This window comes from Tiliqua scincoides, chromosome 7, assembly GCF_035046505.1.
Source record: "Tiliqua scincoides isolate rTilSci1 chromosome 7, rTilSci1.hap2, whole genome shotgun sequence".
NCBI lineage: Eukaryota > Metazoa > Chordata > Lepidosauria > Squamata > Scincidae > Tiliqua > Tiliqua scincoides.
In genome coordinates, this window is record NC_089827.1 from 27628191 (window position 1) to 27649254 (window position 21064).

General features: G+C 45.2%; 1 protein-coding gene across 1 annotated transcript in view; it reads right to left on the reverse strand.

Annotated features, from left to right (window-relative positions):
• The window catches only part of SLC26A4 (solute carrier family 26 member 4), a 42330-nt gene extending 25315 nt beyond the window's left edge, over positions 1 to 17015 (reverse strand). Inside the window, exons 1-8 of the mRNA XM_066633373.1 lie at positions 16861 to 17015; positions 16599 to 16738; positions 15975 to 16085; positions 13867 to 14060; positions 12678 to 12842; positions 9305 to 9457; positions 9127 to 9209; positions 5234 to 5381 (exon numbers count right to left, since the gene is read on the reverse strand). Of these exons, the coding sequence (XP_066489470.1) occupies positions 5234 to 5381; positions 9127 to 9209; positions 9305 to 9457; positions 12678 to 12842; positions 13867 to 14060; positions 15975 to 16085; positions 16599 to 16738; positions 16861 to 17015 (1149 nt within the window). The remainder of the gene's footprint in view (positions 1 to 5233; positions 5382 to 9126; positions 9210 to 9304; positions 9458 to 12677; positions 12843 to 13866; positions 14061 to 15974; positions 16086 to 16598; positions 16739 to 16860) is intronic.
• Positions 17016 to 21064: the final 4049 nt, after the last annotated feature.

Here is a 21064-nt window from a genome sequence, read left to right on the forward strand (position 1 = left end):
AAAGCAATCTAGATTTAGCAGGGGGGAAAAAATCCCAATCCTATAAGATTGGACTGCTGGGTGGAGTACTTCATAACAGTGGAAGTGACTTCTGCGGCAGTTTGCGCCATCAACAGCCATTTTTAGCACACTGCTGAGAGAGGCAGCAGCACTGCACATCCGTTGCCAGACCCCACTGCACCCACAGGGCTGGTAGGCCAGCAGTGGGTGGAAGGGGAGTGTAGCCGGGCAGAGAAGGGGGAGGAACTCTGAGCAAGGAGAAGGGAGGGAGGGTTGGATCTGGCAGTGATGGCATATGCTAGATCCTATCCCTTCCCATCCTTTCCCCCTCTTCAGACCTACGCCACTAAAGGAGGAGGCATATGTCCAAAGAGACCCAAAGGGTCTCTTGCTAAGTATAAATGTGTTGTACATACCTCCCATTTGCCCTTGGGCCCCCCCACATACTGCTGGAAGCAGCGTGTGCTTCTTTGGCACAGCTGCATCAGCAGGGGGAAGAGGATAGGACTGGGCCCTAACTCTTTCCTAGCAACTATTAAACAGCAGAAAGTCACAGTATCGGTGTGCACCCTACAATCCATCCATTGTTGCACAATGAATGAATTGTGCACATTGTTGCACAATGTAAAAACATTGTAATTATGATGATGCAGTGACATAACCAAATGCCAGGAGAGTTTACTCAGGCAGAAAAGCTATACTGAATAATCTTACAAAGCCAGCATTTGTCATTGCTTCCAGATATATTTTGTATATTTACAAAATGTAAAGGAGCTTCATGGGAACAAAATACTTGTATGTTCTGCCTCAGATCTAATCCATATAAAATTCTGTCTCCAAAACCAACAAGAGGCATTGCTGTTCTGAGCATTTAGAACCTGAAAGTTGTGGGGTTGTTTTTTTTTTAATTTTTGGCATACTGCTCTGATTTGTTAGTTTATGAGATTGTTGGTATTTTTCTTGGTTGTTGTTATTTTATCTTCTTTCTTGATTGTTTTACTGTTATATTACAGCTGTATTATTGCATTTTATGATCCTTGAATGACATTAACTGCAATCCTATCCTCATTTTCCTGAGAGTAATTCCCATTGAATACAGTAGGACTTATTTCTGAGTAGACCTGCTTCGAATTCGGCCCATTGTTAGCTGCCTTGTGTCCCTCATGAACTGGCAGGAAAAAGATGGGGTATAAATACAGTCCCAAGGTAAGGCAACAAATGTTCCCATTCCTTAAGGAAGCCACTGCGATTGATTCCCCACCAAAGAATGCAGTGCATGCCCCATTGGCACAGTTGTACCGGCACTGGAAAATTGGATAGGATTGGGCCCTCAGTCTACTACAATAGCAGAAGCAACAATTTTCTTCCTTTACCAATCATTCAGCTTTAGTGGAGGTGGGGCGCCATTGCTCCGCTTTTACTTTCACAGCTGCGGGGAGCCTGGCAGAAGGTCGTGCCAGGCTCCCTGCACCCCGGGGGGGGGCTGCAGGAGGCTTGGGCAAATGCAAATGCAAAGGCTTGGGCTTGAGCTGTGCCTTCCCCCCACCCCTGCTGCCTCCCCCCACCCCTGCAAGCACTTGCAGTGGCTCAAACTCTCCACAAGAGTTTGAAAACCACTGAGCTAATATATGTTCACGTAGAAAACTTCCATAGCCTAACAAAATTCATTTATTAATATTAGTATTATATATCACTTTTCAACAAAAAACCTCTCAAAACAGTTAACAAAGGAATGAGAAAATTGTTTTCTGTCCCACAGTCTCCATTTTGCCCAATTAGCAGGGATGGGATGCAGCACCATATCACATTTCCTAATATGGTGCGTTCTAATTTTAGCATGTTGCCAACTATATAGATGGACCAAAGTAGTTGAACATCTTTGGCTGGATTATGTTCATAGTTTCTCTTTTGATTTACATCTGAGGTTGGAACTAGACATAACAACAAACAAAGAGTAGTCTCAGTGGATCTGCCACTGAGGCTGCAGAGATTCATCACTCTTGCATTCACCCCTCCTTATTAAAAAATTTAACCCTGCCACCACTATTTTGCATTGCTACTGTGGCTTCCTTCTGAACTGCCCAGCTGCTTGGTAACCAGGCAGGCAAGGATAGAGGAAAAGAGAGGAACTCAGCAAGCAACCTTACGTTTTGGGCAGCCCATCTACCTGCTATCATGTCATCCCCCTCACTGTCTGCCAGTCAAACAGGATGGGTGGAGCATGCTGACTCTCAGCATTCTCCCTCCATCCAGTTTGTTTCAATAGGGTTGGCATAAAGCAAGAGGGTAACCTGAAAAGTAAAATGAAGGAACAGTAAGGGGGCTCCATTTCCTTCCTCTTGCTCACCTGGCCTACTGCTGGGAAGGCAAGAAGAAGGCAGAGCCAAGCAATCCTATTCTGATTGCTCACTGACTTGGTGCTGGAAAAAGAGGTGGGCCCTGATCTTCTTTTCACTGAGTGGCAGGTGGCATTACCAGAGGGGAGAGGCAGGCAAACACAGGTCACCGCTTGTCAGTTCACCCCCTCCTCACCTCCCAAGACAATCTCTAGGGTAGCACTAAAAAGGACCATGTTTCCCTCTGAGAAACCTGGTGTTTTTCCCTACCTTGAGATCACATCAAAACCACATCAAATCAGGTTATTGCCACCAAAAGCATGGGATCAGGGTCATACCATTTCTCTACCCAGCTGGGATGTGTCTGCCAACTAACAGCACTCACACTGATTTACCTGAGGAGGAGGAAGGATAGAGAGTGTCTTGAATGACCTCCTTGCTTCACTTTTCTTCCTCTCTCATCCAAACATCCTCACATAGTAATATACACACTCAAGCCTTCTGGGTAGCACACAAAGCTGAGCAGGGCATCAGAGATGGGAGCCAGCGTTGCTCAGTGTGTTAAAGCACTAGGCAGGTTGATTTTAAACAATCAAAGGAAACAATGTTTTGGGGAATAAAACTGAATGAAAGAAAGGCAAATAGGTAATCAAATTCAATATTTGAGTTCAAGAGACCAAGTTCAAAATAAAGTAAAAACAAATACTAAGACTTCCCTGATTTAATGAATCCACTTACAATTCAGCATCTTCCTGGTCCCAGAGAAGGATCTTAGGCATGTATTCTTTTCTAGCAGAACAGCATCACCGCTTTCATTTTGGCTAAGTTGGTATCTTGTAAGGCACACCTTAGATCATGCTCTCTCAACCCATCACGGCAGGACTTTTTTATCCCATCTTAGGGGGCCTAACCCACCCATCCCCCAAGCTTGATAGGTTTGAAATTTCCTACTCCCAAGTCAGGTGAGTGAACTGGACCAATGATGACGTGTGAGTTAAATTCAGTGGGGAACCAGGAAGGTTTACAGTCAAGGTTATTGCTCTTTGGGGAGTCAAAGCAGTCATGGGATTCCAATTTACATTTGAAAGAGGAAGGCTATGAGTAATACACAACCTAAAGTTAGATGGGGTTTTTTGGGGGTAATAACAAAATAAAAACGCATAACACCGCTTCCTTCAGTTCTCATTTTTGTAAAAACAAAACAGAAACAAACCCTAATATCTTCAAAAAACATTCTCTAACACAGTGGTTCTCACACATTTAGCACCAGGACCCACTTGAGAATGAGAATCTGTCAGGACCCACCAGAAGTGATGTCATGGCCAGAAGTGACATTATCAAGCAGGAACATTTTTAACAATCCTAGGCTGCAATCCTACCCACACTTACTCAGGAGTAAGTCCCATTTACTATCATTGTTAAAAGAATATACATAGTAGCTTGTTAAAAGTACAGGTCTGTAACATTTCCCCAGATGCAGTCACATGCTATGGTAGCATCAAGTCTAATATATTAAAAATAAAATATTGAAATGAATGGGAACCCACCTGAAGTTGGCTTGTGACCCACCTAGTGGGTCCCAACCTATAGTTTGAGAAACACTGTAACATATTCTCTAACACCTTTATGTGCATGTGGCTGCATCTGCTGACACTACATCACCTATATCACTTACCTAGTACAATTTAAAGCAATTATAATTTATAATTTATAATTATAATTTATAAAAATGTGCCCTTGGAATAAAAACACAGAACTCTGCTTTCTGCACTTCTCATTTTTGTCAAAAAATGAAATCTGTGAAAAAATAAAACAGAAAAAGCACACCCCTACCTAGAGCTTTTGTAAGAATGGAGAATGTGACAGACTGCTCCCCGTGTTGGCCTCCGCATACACAGAGTGTTTTCCTTTAGGGCAGTGGTATTCAGACTGGGGCATCACGATGCCGCAGCCTGAGGGCCCTGGCCTCTGCCCCCTTAAGGGGTGGGGCAGGGGAGAAGGCAGCGATGCGATACCCAGGATCGCTTTTGCGGAGATGGAGCATGATCGCTCTACTTTCACTTCAAAGCGGCTGGGGAGCCCTGCAGGTGCTCGCGCAGGGCTCCCCGCACCTCCAACAGGCTGCTGCAGGGACTGGTGAGTACATCCCAGTCCCTGCAGCCCCCCTGAGCTGGGGATCACATTGCTGCCTTCCCCCGCCCCCACTGCCTCCCTCCTTCCCCCGCAAAGTCTTAGTGGCTCTCAAATTCTCCCAGAGAGTTTGAGAACCACTGCTTTAGAGGAAAAAATGGAATTTTCTCAGGAGAGGGTGCTAACTCATGACACTCCTGCATCCACCAGTTGAAGTTGCAACTTTAATCAGCCTGATGGCTGGGGTGGCCATGCAACAAACAAGTGGTTGCTTCTTTGAACAGCAATCCTGTTCCCCTTCATAGCCCTGTAGCATATAGTTATGGAAATATGGGCAGTTAATTGTGTAGAGGTGCGAAACTCATTACTTGATGGTACTATGTCCCACAGTTCCATAACTATGGGATGAAGCATGGTGGAAACTTGACAAAGGGTAGCCATTTTCAACCCCAGCACCATGTTCTAGTTCTGCCCTGAGTTGCTGAGAAATATTTACATTAGTATAATCCTGTGCATGTCTGTTCAGAATTAAACCTCGTTGAATTCAATGGGTATTACTTCCAGTTACATGTGTATAAGATTGCAGCCTTACTCTATTAAAATGACTGCATGAACTTCTTTCCCCTCAATATTTCAGGTATGTAACTTCAGATATAAGAAGCCTTATGTAGCTGAAAAGTAATGTAATGTATGTTTTTCCATAGAGAAGTAAATAACATTTACCTTGTAGTTCATTATTTTTAAGAAAGCTCTTTGGTTTCACATACCTGGTTTCCATCTATAGCGTAGTCATATTTGGTTGCATATACTTTGCCTACAGACACAGCTATTGCATAAGCAACAATAGCAATGGAAAAGGCAGATGCTATCATGTCTCCAAACATGTGGACAGCTGGAGGTTCAGGAGGCAAAAATCTAAATATATTTAAGAATAATATATATGTCATCTATAAATACTGTAACTATAGACAACACAAGTACATTTCTTTAAATCAAGGCATTCTTCAATATGTCACCCAGTTGCTGACAGATGTGGGTGAAGGCATTCTGATTCCCACCCTGGATGAGGAGTGTGTTTCACACGTGTCTCTATCCCTGGCATTCTGAAGCTGCATGAGCTCGTGTCCTAGCTCACCCACCCATTAGGATAATCTGAGATTAGCTTGTCACCATTTGAGGCTGGGTAGGAATTTTTTTGCTTCACATGTGCCCAGCTGTTTCCATGAAGCATTTTCACATGTCCCAGGCTCTCCTTAAGTTTTAGCCAGAGCAGCTACAACTGGCAAGTATAGCATGGGCTGGGTTTGGGATGCAGGATGGTGGCCCCTCAGACTTGAATTGCAAGGCTACAATTCACCAAAGGCTGTCAGGTTTGGGGTAGGTGGAGCAATTCAGCTTCCTTTATCCCCTCTTCAGAGGTTGTAATTGAAAAGCTGGGGTAGCGGAGAGGTTGATGTCAGGGAGGTGTCACCCAAGGGGGATTTGACAGAGTAGTTCTCCGCTAGATTAAGTGCCCATGCACAAGGTGGGAGTAGATAGGATTTGCTGAATTGATTGATGGTTATAATCAATAAACATGGCCCATTTTTATTCCAGTCATTTGCCTTGTGTGATTTGTGGTGGAGTACCTGGGCAAAGGCATTTTCTTATTTCATCATAAAAACAATGTGTGATATCCTAAATTCAGCTAATCATGACTGCAGTCCTATACACACACCCTGCCCAATTCTATCCCCTACCAGCCCATAGCACACAGAACTGCTGGCAGAGTGCTGCATGCTGGTTCTAGGGCAGTGATTTTCAACCTTTTCATCTCATGGCACACTGGCAAGGCAGTAAAATGGTCAAGGCACACCATTGGTTTTTTGGCAATTGACAAGGCACACTGTGTGGTCAGTGGGGGACTCACATCCCCCAATGGTCCTATTGATAAATGACCCTCTCTCAAATTCCCATGGCACACCTGGGGACCATTCGCATCACACCAGTTGCCAAGACACAGTGGTTGAAAATGGCTGTTCTAGGGCATCTGGATGACTGTGTTGTGATCAAATGTGCCCTGGTCAATGGTGTCCCTGGACATTCACATCTGGGTTTGTCTTTTTGCATCCCAGTCATTTGTATTCTGCTATAACTGGGCAACAAAGCCTATGTTAAATATCCTAAGCCTCTTAACCCAGCCCTAACCCTATCCCTACCCTTGCATTTTAAAAATTAAAGAGTACCTGTACATCTGATATAAATATAGATATATTGAGACACAAATGTCCAGGATGCAAAAAGAATGAATGCAAATGTCCAGTACTGGGATGCATTTGACTGGGACACAGTTGACCAGGACACAATGGTCCTGTCACTCTGCATGTTAAAGGGGGGGGGGGGGGAAACCAGGCAGCCACCAGGAAGTAAGTAAAAATCTCAAAAAAGTAAAATCTTTTTTACCTCCCTGTCAGCCACCTGGCCTCCACAGGGCCTCCTTGGACCTACACCAGCTACGTAGCTGGCATAACTCTGAAGAGAGCTGGGAAAAGGGTGTGCTGTTGGTGTGTGCTGCTGCCACTCTCCCCCTCTTGCCCCTAAACCACTCTGGTTCAGCTTGTTCTGTGCCCCAAACTGCCCACAATTCTCTTGTTCCATCCCCACTGCTGACTTACCAGCAGCAGCGCAGGATGGAGGGGGATGGAAGAGGTTCTGCAGATGCAGTCACCAACACATGGCATCCAACCATTGCCCTAGCAGAACAACAGTGCAACAGTGCAACACAACCCACAGAACAACGGTGCAACTTTTGCACCTTCGTTGTAGGACTTACGTTAGTGAGATCCATCACTATAAGATCAAGATAGGGTTGTGGATTGTGCTGCCAACTGAATTCAATTGGGCTTACTTCTGAGTAGACATGCATAGGCTTGCATTTCCATGGAACTTAGTCATGAATAACTTATTTAGTCATAATTAATGGCCAAGTTCTATTCCCTGCCAGCCCAGAGCATGCAGCGCCACTGATGGAGCATGCCCTGCATGCCATGGTAGGGGGGCAACCAGACAGTCTTGGAGAAAAATCTTTTTTACTTACCTCCTCATAGGCCGCTTGGCTTCCAGTGGGTCTCCTTAGACCTGTGCCAGCTATTTAGCTGGTGTAAGTCCAAGGAGCCTCAGAGGGTGAATCAGGCCGGGAAATGGAAATAGGATCTTGCCATATTCTGTTGCCAGAGAGATCCTCTTCCTCCTGTCTCCTCCAGTCTCTGGTTCAGCCTGCTCCCTGCCCTGATCCTGCCCCAAACAACCCCTGAATTGTCCCCACTGCCAGGTGGGGCATCTGGGAGCTACTGGCATGCACCCAGGGCCTCTGACTATTTGTGCCAGTAGCTCTGAAGTGCATGACAGCAGTGCAGTTGATACACTGCTGGAATGCGGCTTACTCTGTTTGAAAGATCTGTCGGCATAAGCCCAGCACTGAATTAGGCTGTATGCAAATTTAGGGCCCAATCCTATCCAACTTTCCAGCATTGATGTAGTCGTGCCAATGGGGAGTGTGCTGCAACCTGAAGTCATGAAGGCTTCCTTAAGGTAAGGGAATGTCTGTTTCCTTACTTTGGGGCTGCATTGCGACTACATTGGTGATGGAAAGATGGATAGGATTGGGCCCTTAGTATACAACCCAACATAGGGGGGAAAATGTACCATGTCAACCCTCTTTGGTCAGTACCAAAATCTCTATAAAATTTTTGTTACAAAAAATTTTTTTTTATACTTGTTCATTTAAAGTTCATGAAAGACAATGACCACTTGTAATAGGAAAATCCTTTGGGTTATGAATACACTTCACAAGCTGTTTCCAAAAAATATGAGATGGGGCAGTAGAATTGCAGCTGTTTGCCCCACGCCCAGGCATTCCTACCCTGCCCTCATGTGCTTTCTTATGAGCATACATAGAGTCCTAAATGCATACACCCAACACATGATCCTTTTTGTCTAAAAATACAACAGAAATGCTTTGGATGAGTCCTAGAAAAAAAATCTTTATAAGTTCTATGCCTAGCTGTATATCTTTCCCTCTCACTCTTTCCCTCCCCAATTTCCACTTGAAGCTCCTTTTAGGATATTATTTTATCATCAAGTGAGTATACATGTGTAGGATAAAACATATTCACCTGCCTTACCACTAACACGAAAATGGCTATGATTCTGTTTTTTAGAGTGTGCACTCATTGTGTAATTCTGCCAAATGGAGTTTTCAAGCACATATAAGCACAAAGAAGTAGACACCGCTTGATCATCACACATTAGTGTTTATATTATTGAATGTGTTTATTTCCCTACACCACCTACTCCCATGCAGATAAGATATGTGAGGGCCCAATCCTATCCAATTTTCCAGCACCAGTGCAGTTGCAATGCAGCCCCGAAGTAAAGGAACAAATGTTCCCATACCTTAAGAAGGCCTCTGGGACTGCCTGCCCACCACAGGATGCAGTACATGCCCCATTGGCATGGCTGCACTGGCACTGGAAAATTGGATAGGCTTGGGTCCTAAATTATCTTACTATTGCCATTAATAACTAAAGTATTACTCAAAATGTAGATGAAATCATTCTTTTTTCTTCCATTTTTTCTTATTAAGATTTTTATTGGTTTTAATAAAAATATCTGCACTCACCCACTAGGAATACTTTTAACAATGCCTGCATTGTATTTTTCCTCCAGGTTAACAGCATATGAAATACCAGTGGCAACTATGGTCTGGAATTAAAAGAAGTCATAGTCTGAATACAGGAAACTGATCATGTCTTCCCACACAGGCCCACCTTTCAGGCTTCTTAAAGCTATTGACTTACCACAATCACTTCTATAGGAATAGGAATAGGTATCTTGTGTCTGAACCGATCATTTATTTCTTTGACTGCCATACAAATGATAATGGTCAGCAGGCCAGCAATAAGATCAGCAATGTTGGTGGTTCTAATATTTTCAAATATTTCCACAAGGGTCTAAAAAACATAATGCAAACATACTTCTATTCAGAATGAGAATAGGTTGTGAATATGGCCAATACAAAGACAGAGATATCATGAAACCAATGTGGTCTAGTGGTTAATGTGTTAGACTAGTAAAGTATGAGTTCAGATTCCCATCCAACTGCTTAAGATTACTGATGGCCCAATCCTATAGGACCCTATCACCACCAGAATGAGTGTTCAGGCACTAGTGAGTTCTTTATGACATTGCAAAATGCATTCTGAAAGCATCACTGCAGACAGCGGGGAGAACCCTGTATGTGGCTGCAGTGAGGAGAAGGTCCTCTGACTTTGGTAGATTGGTGGAGTGGTGGAACAGAATGGGGGTGGGAGCCGGGGTAAATAGGGTAATTTGTACCTGGACCCAGGGTCAGAAAGGGGGCCCAGGAGCCAAAGGAGGGGACCCTGAAATTTCCTGGGATCTTACATTTTCCAATCTCACCCAGACTCATTGCCCACACGGAAGGCACGTGGCACATGGCAGCAGCTACTGCCAGAAGTCACATGCACCAGGCCCAGAAATGCATACATTCCTTAACAGTGTCACATCTAGGAGGAAGCTAGCCAGCTCCAGGAGCTCTTTGGCTTATGGATCTGCTTACAATTAGTGGATGGGACACAGCTGTGGGGCTACAGCTGCTGCAGAAGTGGTGCCCACCCCCACTGCCTCCCCACTCTGTTTCACCCCCTCCCTCTTTGGGAAGGGGCCCTAAAGAAACTTTGTACCCCCTGATTGAATTCCTCTTGGAGGCTCTGGGTGGGAGGATCAAGGCTGGGGCATGTCAGAAGCAGTGGCACCAGCACAGGTGACTTGTGCTGGATGCTATCCCCTTGGGAGCAAGCCAACATGCCACCTTTGTCTCCTCGGACTTGCACCAGCACAGAACTGGCAGAGGTGTGAGTAGACCCATTGATGGTCTAGGACAGGGGTCTCCAAACATTTTGGCCAGAGGGCCGCATCAAATATCTGGCACGGTGCTGAGGGCTGGGAAAAAAATGTAAATATAAAATTTATATAAATAAATTAGAGATGGAACTTAGATGAGTGAATAAATAAATGAATGGGCTCGTTCATTCAAACTCTCTGGCCCTTAGAACACCCTCCAGATGCAACCAGAGCACAGTTCCAGACATGTTCAGCCAAGTGGGCCAGAGGCTTTCAGGGGGCAAGAGGCTGGCCACGGGCCAGATAAAGGCTTGCTGCAGGCTGCATCTGGCCCCCGGGCCAGAGTTTGGAGACCCATGGTCTAGGAGCTTATGGAGGGATAAAGGAAAACATTTTCCTTTTCCCCTCCTGATCAGCCCACCCCCACCACAGCATGCAGCACAGCCTGTTTTGGCACTGCTATGACAAGGAAAAGCATAGGATTGGGTTGGGGGTGCCCTTGACCAATCTCTATCTTTCAGCCTAACCTAGTTCACAAGGTTTGTGAATATATAAGCAGGTAGAGGAGCCATGTATATAACTTGATCTCTTTGGAGGAAGGATGGTGAATAAATGTATAACAGAAGCAAATGACAAGCTCTGAAATTAATCTGTTCATAGAACTTGAAAGAAAGTTCAATTGAACGCAGTGGGGATTATGTCCTAGTAAATGAGCATGGAAAGGTTCAGATTCTAAAAAGAATAACAAAAGCCTTTCAATATTGTCCGTGTGCTCTTGAGAATCTATGCAAGCCAAACATACCACTTGATTCATGCGCCTACTACAATGGTTGATTGTTTTTTGGTTCTGCTTGTGCCGTTCCTGTTCTGTGATCTGTTTTTGATGCAGGTTTTTTGTTTAAGTAATTACTGTTTAACTGAGTTATTTGCCTTAGTCTGGTATTAAATTGTTAGCTTCCTTGAATGTGCACAGAAAGGTGGGATATAAAATTTTATTTAAATATATATATATTTAAATGTTGACGCTCCTGATTGCAGAATGGTCACCAAGGATTTTTATAGTCTCTAGTGTTTAAAAAGAACAGGTACAACTATGAATACCATCACTTTGGATGGAGCAGTGATCCTTTACACCACTTGCTCCAAGGAGGAGGTAGGTTTGTTCCACTCTGGCTTAGATGTCTTTCATTACAGAACGTCTTGGGATTACAATACCACAACACTATGTACGTTTTTGTGTGCTTGTATTAAATAACTAAATTTCTCTCATTCACTCACTCACAAGTAATTGATTGATGTAATAACTAATATAAGATCCTTTACAGCTGTTGCAATATGCGACATGCCGTTTTGTACAGCTGAGCTGCTGCAGCAAGAAGTGAGCAGCCACAGCAGCCCCCAGCATGGGGGTGAGGGTGGGGTAGAGGTAAGGATGGGCAGAACAGAGCAGGGTGGGAGAGGAGTGGGGAGGAAACTGCATTGGGGAGGGCCAGGAAAGGAATGGTATTGGCTGCCAATACTATTGGCATTGCCAGTATTTTATCCTTCCCAGCCCTGATCCATCTTCCTGAGCCCACTAGGTCTTGCACCAGCTAAATTGCTGGTGTAGGTCTGAGTAGACCCATGCTGTATCAGTGGGGGGGGGGGAATTAAGCTTTAGGATTAGACTGTGAGTCAACTTTCTGTCTTTCTTCTGTCTTTCCAGACCAATTTGCAGACTTGAAGGAAGTTGCAAATTGTTCATTTTGTCTGATTTTGGTAGCATCCACAGTTTCCCTTTCACCAGTGCAAGGACTCCATTTTTCCAAAGGAAACAAAACTATGAATGCTACCCTTTAACTGACATTATTTAAATACACAGAAATCTGATCTGGTATTTTTTTCCCCTGGTCCCAACAAAGTTGCTACAGTAGGGCATGAAATCTTTACACATTGACCCCTAAACGAGTCAGCACAGTCAGCTCTTGGTACCAGTTCCTCCAATAGAAGACCAGCACAATCAAATCACCGAACCGCTTGGAGGATGCATGTCCTCCCACTTCTGTGCACTATAATCCGTAATTGTAGCCAATTTTTATTTGATTAGTTTGCCCACAACATTTGTGAAATATAGCAGTTCACATTCAGTCTTTCTACAGATAATTGGGTCTTATGCCTTTTGACAAAATTAGCCATAGAGACAAAGAGGGAATCCAATTAAACTCATCCTTCCCCAAACTATATTACCTAGATTGTTCCTATATAAAATTGTTGCGGAACATGATAAAATGGTGCCTTAAAGAATAATGGGCTATGCCACAAACTTACATAGATTATGGAGAGGACCCCATTATAGTTTTTGGTTGAGACATTTAAGACTATCTTCAGTTGTGAAACGAACACTTGAAAAGCTGCTGCAGTTGTAAAACCCCCAACTAATGGATCAGCAAGGTACCTCACAATGAAGCCAATTTGAAGAGCTCCAAGCACTAACTGGGGAAAAAAAAACCAGAATCAAATCATTTTTTGAACAAGTGAGACACATTATGAATTAAAGATTTATAAAAATTCAGGATTTAGACAGCCCTCGTACACACACCCCAAATAGGATTCTCCCCCCGCCCTGACCTGCCTTTTATTTCATAGGGCCAAATTAAATTTCAGCAAAATGAAGTACACCTGACTGTACTTCAGGCTGCAGGTGTGTGTATGTACATGCATGTTTAAATGCATCCACATTAAATGAAACTTTACATCAGTACAGAAGAGGGATGAGAAGACTGAAGGCTTTCAGGAGCTACTTTTTTTAAGAGCTTTGGGAGCAACCAAAGCAAAATGGTTGTTTTAGAAGCAAGCCAGTTGAAGAATAGTGACTTCTACAATGATGTACATTTGTTGTTGTTGTTTTTATACAAAAAAAAAATCTGTTATAACTTTGGCTCAATACAAGACCGGGCTGACATTTGAGCCTAGATTCTTAGGAAAGACACAAGAATAACATTCAAACCACTATCAAGTCAGGGGTGAGGGTTTGTGTAGAAGGTTCAGGAGTGACTTTAAATCACCCACTTCTGAAAATCACTTTTTCCATGTTGTGGACAGATTTGCCAACACTGGAAATTATCACATTAAAACACAAGATGACATGTAGTGCGATCCTGCGCATGTATACGCAGAAGCAAACCCAGCTGAGTTCAATGGGTCTGACTCCCCAATACATGCATATAGGATTTCAACCTTGAAAGCCTTGAAATTAAACTCTTTTGCAGATGACAAGCCTTATCCTGAGATGTAACATTTTCATCCTCCAACGTAAAAGTACAGAAAAAGTATCATAAAATTCTACAGAACAGGAAACATGAAGTAAGCAAATTTGCATTCTGATTTTATATTTAAAATGCATTTTAGCTCTGGTCAGGGAGAATCACACAATAATTTCAGTGGAGCTGTTTGCCCATCTTATCTCAATCATAAAGTATAAATGGAGCTACATTTTAGTTTTGTCCTATCATATTACCTGGATAATGCCAACCAAAAAGGTGACGGTACTGGCAATCAGCACTCTCTGGGCATCTCTAGATTCAGTGTCTATCATTGTTTTGTTCAGCCCTGTCATGTTGCCAGCCTCATTGCCAGCCACGAGGAATTTTTCATCAGGTGCCATGCTAAGGACTACTGAGCCCACCATCAAACTGACTACAGGAAAAGGTCCTGTTGAGAGTATATATAGGAGTCATATACTGCTTTTTAATAATGTGCATGAAGCAGTTAGCAATAAAACAATAACATAACATTATACAAACACTCAAAATAAACAACCTTAAACTCCAGCAAGAATAAGCACAGCAATTGGGTACTTAAAAATACAGCTACCAAAGCAGATATTAATCACATTCCAGCTCACCATACTTATCATAAACTATGGGCACAATCCTAAGTGCACCGTGGGCCAGCACAAGTCCTTTGCCGACCCAGGAGGGTTGCAAATGTGGCATAAAACACGTTTGTGCCTCCTTGTGTGTGAGCTGGGCCGGCGCAGGGATGTGTGCTGGTGGGAGAAGTTAGTGAGAAGTACCCTGCTATGAAGTCTGAGCTTATATTAACATATTATATTATAATATAGCTTATATTATATTAATATATTAAGGGCAGTCTGATCCAGTGGCATAGCTAAGGGGGTGCAGGGGGTAGCAGTTGCAGCGGGCATCAAGCTTTGGGGGGCAACAAGCTGAGCTTGACACTTGTGACCAAAATTGTGAAAATCGTGGTATTTATGAATAATACCATCATATTATATATCATTGGAGAGGTAATTTAATGCAGAATGCAATGAAACAAACTGCACTGGAATATCTGTTTTCTATCAAAGGTTATGGCCAATTAACCAGAAAATGGAAACACACCTGCCTTGTGGAACAAAAAGTGGATTTGCTTAAGTCCAAACTGACCTATGAGACTGTTCTGAGTGCCAATGAGATGTTATTATGATACAGCATAGAACCAATAACTTTTTATTTATTTATTTAATTAAATTTGATTTTTGTCATGCGGGGGGGGGGCTACAAAATCTTCTTTGACCCCACGTAGTAGATATATAGATGCCTTAGCTATGCACTGACTGGGGGGAGGCAGCAGAGCAAGTGAGTGGTGAACTGCTGGGGGGAGGAGGTGGGTTCTTCCCAATTTTCACTTTTTAAAAAGCCTGGGTGTGATGTCACTTCTGGTTGTGACATCACTTTTGGGGCAACATTTTTAACTTGGCACCGGGCTACACGATCCTTAGCTACTCCACTGGTCTGATCCTACCTAAGTTTCTGCATGTTGATGTAGTGGCAGCAGCGCAGCTTGTATTGCATCTCGTGGAGGAATTTAGCAAATGGAAAATCTTCTCAGGGTAAGAGGACATTTGTCCCCTTGGCCACTGGAAAGCCCCAGCTGCCATTATGGGTAGTCTCTGACCCCACCAGCAATATCACTGATGCAAGTCTGTATTGATCCTCTTTGGCAGATCAGGCCTGGCAAGGCAGATAGGATATGGTGCATGCCAATGCCACCAATACTGCCCACCTCCTATGCCCAATCCACCTACCCCTTGCCTCCTCCATTGTCCTCCCCTGCCCCTAACCCTAACCCTGCCCTGCACCATGCGGGAGTTACCTGCTCTGACAGGCATCCTCCGTTGTGCCAGCACACATGGGAAGGCTTTGGCCTTCCTGCCAGTGGGCCTGTATGGTGAGTGTCAGAATGTGCTTTACAGCATGCTTGCAACAACCTATGCCGTTGGAGTGCATGCTCCACCAGTACATGGAGTAATTGAGGATTGTATCATCAATTAGCAGAGGACAAGATGTCATGAAACTACTTTCTGCCACCAATTACTGAGTTTTAGTATCAGTGAAGGGAAATGTTCAAGTTAGTTCCAACAGTTATCCATGGGGAAAAAATGGATAAATATGAAGCTGGACAGAACGGAATTCAAACCCAGTTTGAAAATGCCAACATGGAGGCCAACTGTAGCAAATTGATTCACCAAAATGACTGCTTCACATAAAATATAATACCACAGAATGAAAATTAGCACTCTGAAAGTGTTGGCTGATATTAAAATAAGGACTCTACAATTACCAACTGAGATGTGTCTTGATGTTCCCAAGAAGAAGTATGTCAGGATGGGAAAAAATGCGGAGTAGAGGCCATATCCAATAGGAACTGCAGCCAGTAGTGCATATGCCAAGCCTGAAATAGGTAAAATGCATTATTTTCTCATATCATAATGATTCTTCTATATCTACGTCCAGCTGCAATACGCTACTAAAAGTCCAGTTTCCTTTTCTACACTGGGACAATCTGTATTTGTGCTTCATATCTGATATTGTGGCATGTACAATATCTGAGGTGGTCCTCCAGTTTTGCAAGTTCTGTTGCAGACAATCTGTGAATGCTTTTAGCCTGATCCAAATTACGCTTACTCAGACCTACGTCCCAACTTTAAGTATGTTTATGATTGCAGACGATCTGAAAAACATGAAGTCAAATTAATCCTGGCAACATTCGATGCCCAGAGAAATGTCTAGGCCAACCTAAATTTCAAACAAGTTCACCTTTCTGAAGTGTGTCCATTGACAATTATGCTTTAATGGCATAATGCATGAAGGCAGCGATCCACGACTACAAGGCATTTCATCAGCCTCATGTGCACATTTATTTCTTAATAATCGCTCTAGTGGAGAATGCCTGGCTCTCTCTTACCTTGCAAAGCAGCCACAAGCCCAGTACTGATGCCAGAAATAATGTCGCTGATGAGCCATTCCTTAACCCTGTATTTTGGGAGCCACTCCAGAATAGGGAAGAAGATCTTGGCTATCCGAACGGCTTTTCTTCTTGAACAGCTGCCAAGAACAACATGTCACATTGCAAGAGCAACACTGTGAAATGCTCTGCCGCCACCAGCCACCCCCTCAGGCCACTCTCCTCTGTCCCACAGGAAGGGCACTGCATGCCAGTCAGTCACCTGCAAGCTTTCTGGGCTCGCTCCCGAAGAGTCTTGGACAGCAGCAGTTTCCTCTCATTCTCCTCTTGAAAGGCTGGCTCGTTGTAAATGGAGCGGGCCACCACATAGCGACTGTGATCCGGGAGGACGCCATCAGGCTCGCCACCAGCTGCCATGCCCCTGCCTACAGGTGCAAACAATGAAGAAGGGCAGCATTCCCAAGGGACCTGATCTCCCAGGGCAGTCAGCTATCAAGAACAGTGTGCCCTCTGAGCTCCAGGTGAGGATCCAGGTGGATTCAGCCTATGGCAACACAAACAAGTGCCAGCTTCTGCCCACTGCACAGGCCTGCCATCAGCCTCTCCCTCCCAAGTCATCCACAGAAAGCCAACGCCCTCTGCCCGGCAGCTGCCACTCTTTTGGAATAACACCTCCTTTAGCAATGCAACCCTAGGTGTACTTTACTTCTGAGTAAACCTGCACAGGATTGCACGGTAACAGCACAGCCCTATGTATGTTTACTCAGAAGGAAGTCCTATTGTGTTCAGTGAAGCTTACTCCCAGGAAAGTGTGCCGAGGGCTGCAGCCAGAAGGAAGATTCTGTGCCTGTCCCGACTTCACCAGAAGTGGAAAATCCTCAGAGAAAAACTTCCGCCGCCCTCCCCCCCCCCCCATGTGCAACAAAGAGACCACCTGTGGATTCTATGCGCAGTGGCCACAAGTGAGGGACACCTTGCACTCCAAAGAAGTGCACAGGGCTCTGCTGTGGAGAGAAGGCACCTGTGGCAGCCCCTCTCCATTCAGCTCCTCAGAGCTCCGTTGACTCCAGAGATGTGAGATGGGTGGGGAGGCAGGTGAGGCAGAGCCTCCCCACGGGAGTCCTTCCAAAAGCACCACCGCTGTGGGAGGCGCCCACAGAGCATGGAGAGCGCAGGGCGCATGGGTTGGGGGTGCTTGGGAGCACTCCAGAGGGGAGGCTCTGCCTCCCCTGCCTCCCCACCCACCGCATGTCCCGGATCGAGTCCACCCGGACCCACCTTGCCGCGGGCCGCCAGAACGGGCTCCTTCAGCGCCCCTCGGAGCGGCGCCAGAGCAGCGCTGTCCGGGTCCTGAAGCGCGCGGCTGTGCAGGGCAGACCCCTCGCTCCTTCGGCACCTCCGCGCAAGGCGCCGCTGCCGCTCCAGCCCCGACCGTCCGTGCCGGAGCCTCGCCTGGGGCAGGGCGGGCGCCCCGCAGCAGCCTTTATAGGGCCGCCCCGGCCAGCCGCGTGCGCCTTGTTTACGGGCAAACACCAGCGCCGCCCGCCCGCCCCTCGCAGGGGAGCGGAGCTGGACTGGCCCGGCCCGGCCAGGAGCGGAGCGGAGCGGAGCGGAGCGCCTGGACTCCCCGCCGAGCGGGCAGCGCTGAGGAACTCGGGGGCTCCTGGGAGAGGCGAGGGCAGAGAAGCTCCCCGGAGAGCCTCAGCGCCCCCGCCCCCCGTCTCCTGCCAGGCACCGCTGAGCGCTTCCAGGTGCGCTCTTGGGCAGGGAGCTGCGGTGGGCGGGAGGCAGAGACTCCTTTGAGAAGTACCCTCGCAGTGCGAGGCACTTGGCGGCTCAAAGGACTCTGGTGAGGAGGCTCTGCCTCACCTGCCACTCCATCTACCGCAGGTCTCTGCGCATAGGCTGTGGTTGCTTCAGTGCCTCGCATGACGGAAGCGCTTTTCGAAGGACTCCAGTGGGAAGGCTCTGCCTCACTTGCCTCCCCCACCAATGCTCCCCTCCCCACTTCCTCCCCTCCCCCCTGCTGGGGGGGTCAAACTGCGGTGGAGGAGGAGGCGAACTGTTCGCCCTGGGACCTCAGAGTGGTGAATGGAAGAAGTGAGGGGTGTGGTGGCAAGAAACGGCCTTTTCATGTGTGGCACCACTTTTATGGAACTCATCTAAAATCTGCCCCTTCAATAGAAAGTTTTCAGGGAGACCTAAAAACATTTTTATATACATTGGCTTTTCCTGGTTGTCTTTTATGTAACCTGTTTTTTGTGCATTCATGCGTTTTTAGTTAGTTGTTGGTACTTTGTTTTTTACCTGTCACCATTGATGGGTTTTTAGAATTATTACTGCTGTGCTGGTTTAAACTATCTAGATTTTAATGGTTTTTAAAAATCATTCAATCTTATTTTTTATGTATTAAGTTTTGTAAACCGCCCTGAGCTGTTGGAAGGGTGGGGTATCAATGTTTTAAATAAATAAAATAAATGGAAATGATGGCATCACATAAAAGCCACCCTGGTGAATCAGTGTACGAATCCGGTCTTCCCAAAGAAAGTGTGTGCGGGCCATTTTTCCCATTCCTCTATGCTTTTTCTGCTAGTCTTTCCCACCTCTCTCTCCCTGCCCTGTGATTGTCCAAAGCCAAAATTTAACAATTTATTCCACTTGCTAGAATGAGGGCCCAAACCTATCCAATGATGTAGATGCAGCTGCAAGGCAGCCCAGAAGTAAGGGAGGGAGCATTAGTTCCCTTCCCTTGAGGAGGACTGCCCCCTCCACTGCAGGATGCAGCCATACTACCCCATTGGCATGGCTGTACCAGCCCTAGAAAGCTGGACAGGACCCCAGTCGCCTTCAATAGCATAGAAAGCTGAACTCAGGAACATGAATTTCATACTTCCAGGCTTAACTCCATAGTCAAATACTATGCCTGTCTACTCAGAAGAAAGCCCCATTGTGTTTAGCACTTCTGTTTCAATTTAATTTCAAATCATTCACTTCCATGTAGCCCATCACTGGTGACTCCAGACAGCAGCTCAGGACTTCTGGAGTTTCCCCAGTACCAGACAGTATAAAGATGTAGAGGTGGGTGCCATATACATACTGGTGGCACCCAACCCCACACCTCCTGCTGACTTTCTCCAGCACTTTCATGTAGGTGTAGAATAGCGAGGGGGACAGAATTATACCCAGCAGGACATTTCAAAGCAGTCCCCCAATACCTTCTGATCTCCAAGCAGGGCCAAAATAACTGAAAAATGATACTGCTGAACTCTCTATCCCAGTCCAGAGGAATACCATGGTTAATGGTATCAAAAGCTGCTGCAAGGACTTGCAGAATCAACAGGGGCACACTGAACTGGTCTGTAACTCACAAAACATCATCGCACAGAACCAGCGGCCGTCAACCTCTCCATGCCATCCCCATTCAAATAGGTATTGCTTTTGTGCAGCTCTTACTACAAGAACAATATATTCCCTCAGATTATGCCCATCATGCAAAAGCCAAGTGATTTATTACAACACTGGAAGGGCAAGCACTTCCCTACTATTATTCAATGGATTTAGGAATTTTAAACTTTATCAATATAGGGTGCAATCCTAACCCCTTGGTTGGCAACCTTCAGTCTCAAAAGACTATGGTATAAGCCTACAGCACCCAGTATTCCCAGGCAGTCTCCCATCCAAGTACTAACCAGGCCTGACCCTGCTTAGCTTCGGAGAGATCAGGCGAGATCGGGCATGTGCAGGGTAACAGTTACGTCAGTGCTTTCCAGCACTGGCATAGAGGTGCTACTGGGATGTGTGCTGCTTCCTGCAGTTGGGTGTCACTCACAGAGGCCTCCTCAAAGGGAATGTTTGTTCCCTTACCTCAGAGCTGCATTGCCCTTATGTCAGTGCTGGAAAGCACTGACATAAGAGGTTAGGATTGCACCCATAGATATATATTTTTGGACATTTGGAAGCCCTTTTTAGGTATGTGTGTATAGATTACTTATTAATATTCTTTGTAATCTTTATATATTTGCTTGTACTATGCATTCAGCTCGTTTTCTTCTCTTTTTTTACTACTAATGAAGGAGAAAGCAAAAAACAAAAATTCAAAAGCAAACTTGAAAAAGGCAAACTTGTAAAAGGCAAAATGTGCTGATAAACTAAGGGTAGTGCCAGCCAATCACTGATTTTTGCTTACACACAAATGCAGAATTCCAACATTCTTTCCACAATGTCTGTTTTGGGGACACAGCACATTGACCCTCCTCCTTTTTCCCTTTGTGGTATCTGGGCATGTGCCCCTCAAAAAGCAAGGCCAGAACATCTACTGTTAGGTGTGCTAACAACAGCCCACACCTGTGACGATTGTACTACTGAAACATTTTCCCCAACAAATGCAACAATTTAAGCATTAGGAAAATATTTAATAAAATACAGGTGGACCACAGATAGATGACTATATTTTGGGCATCACACAA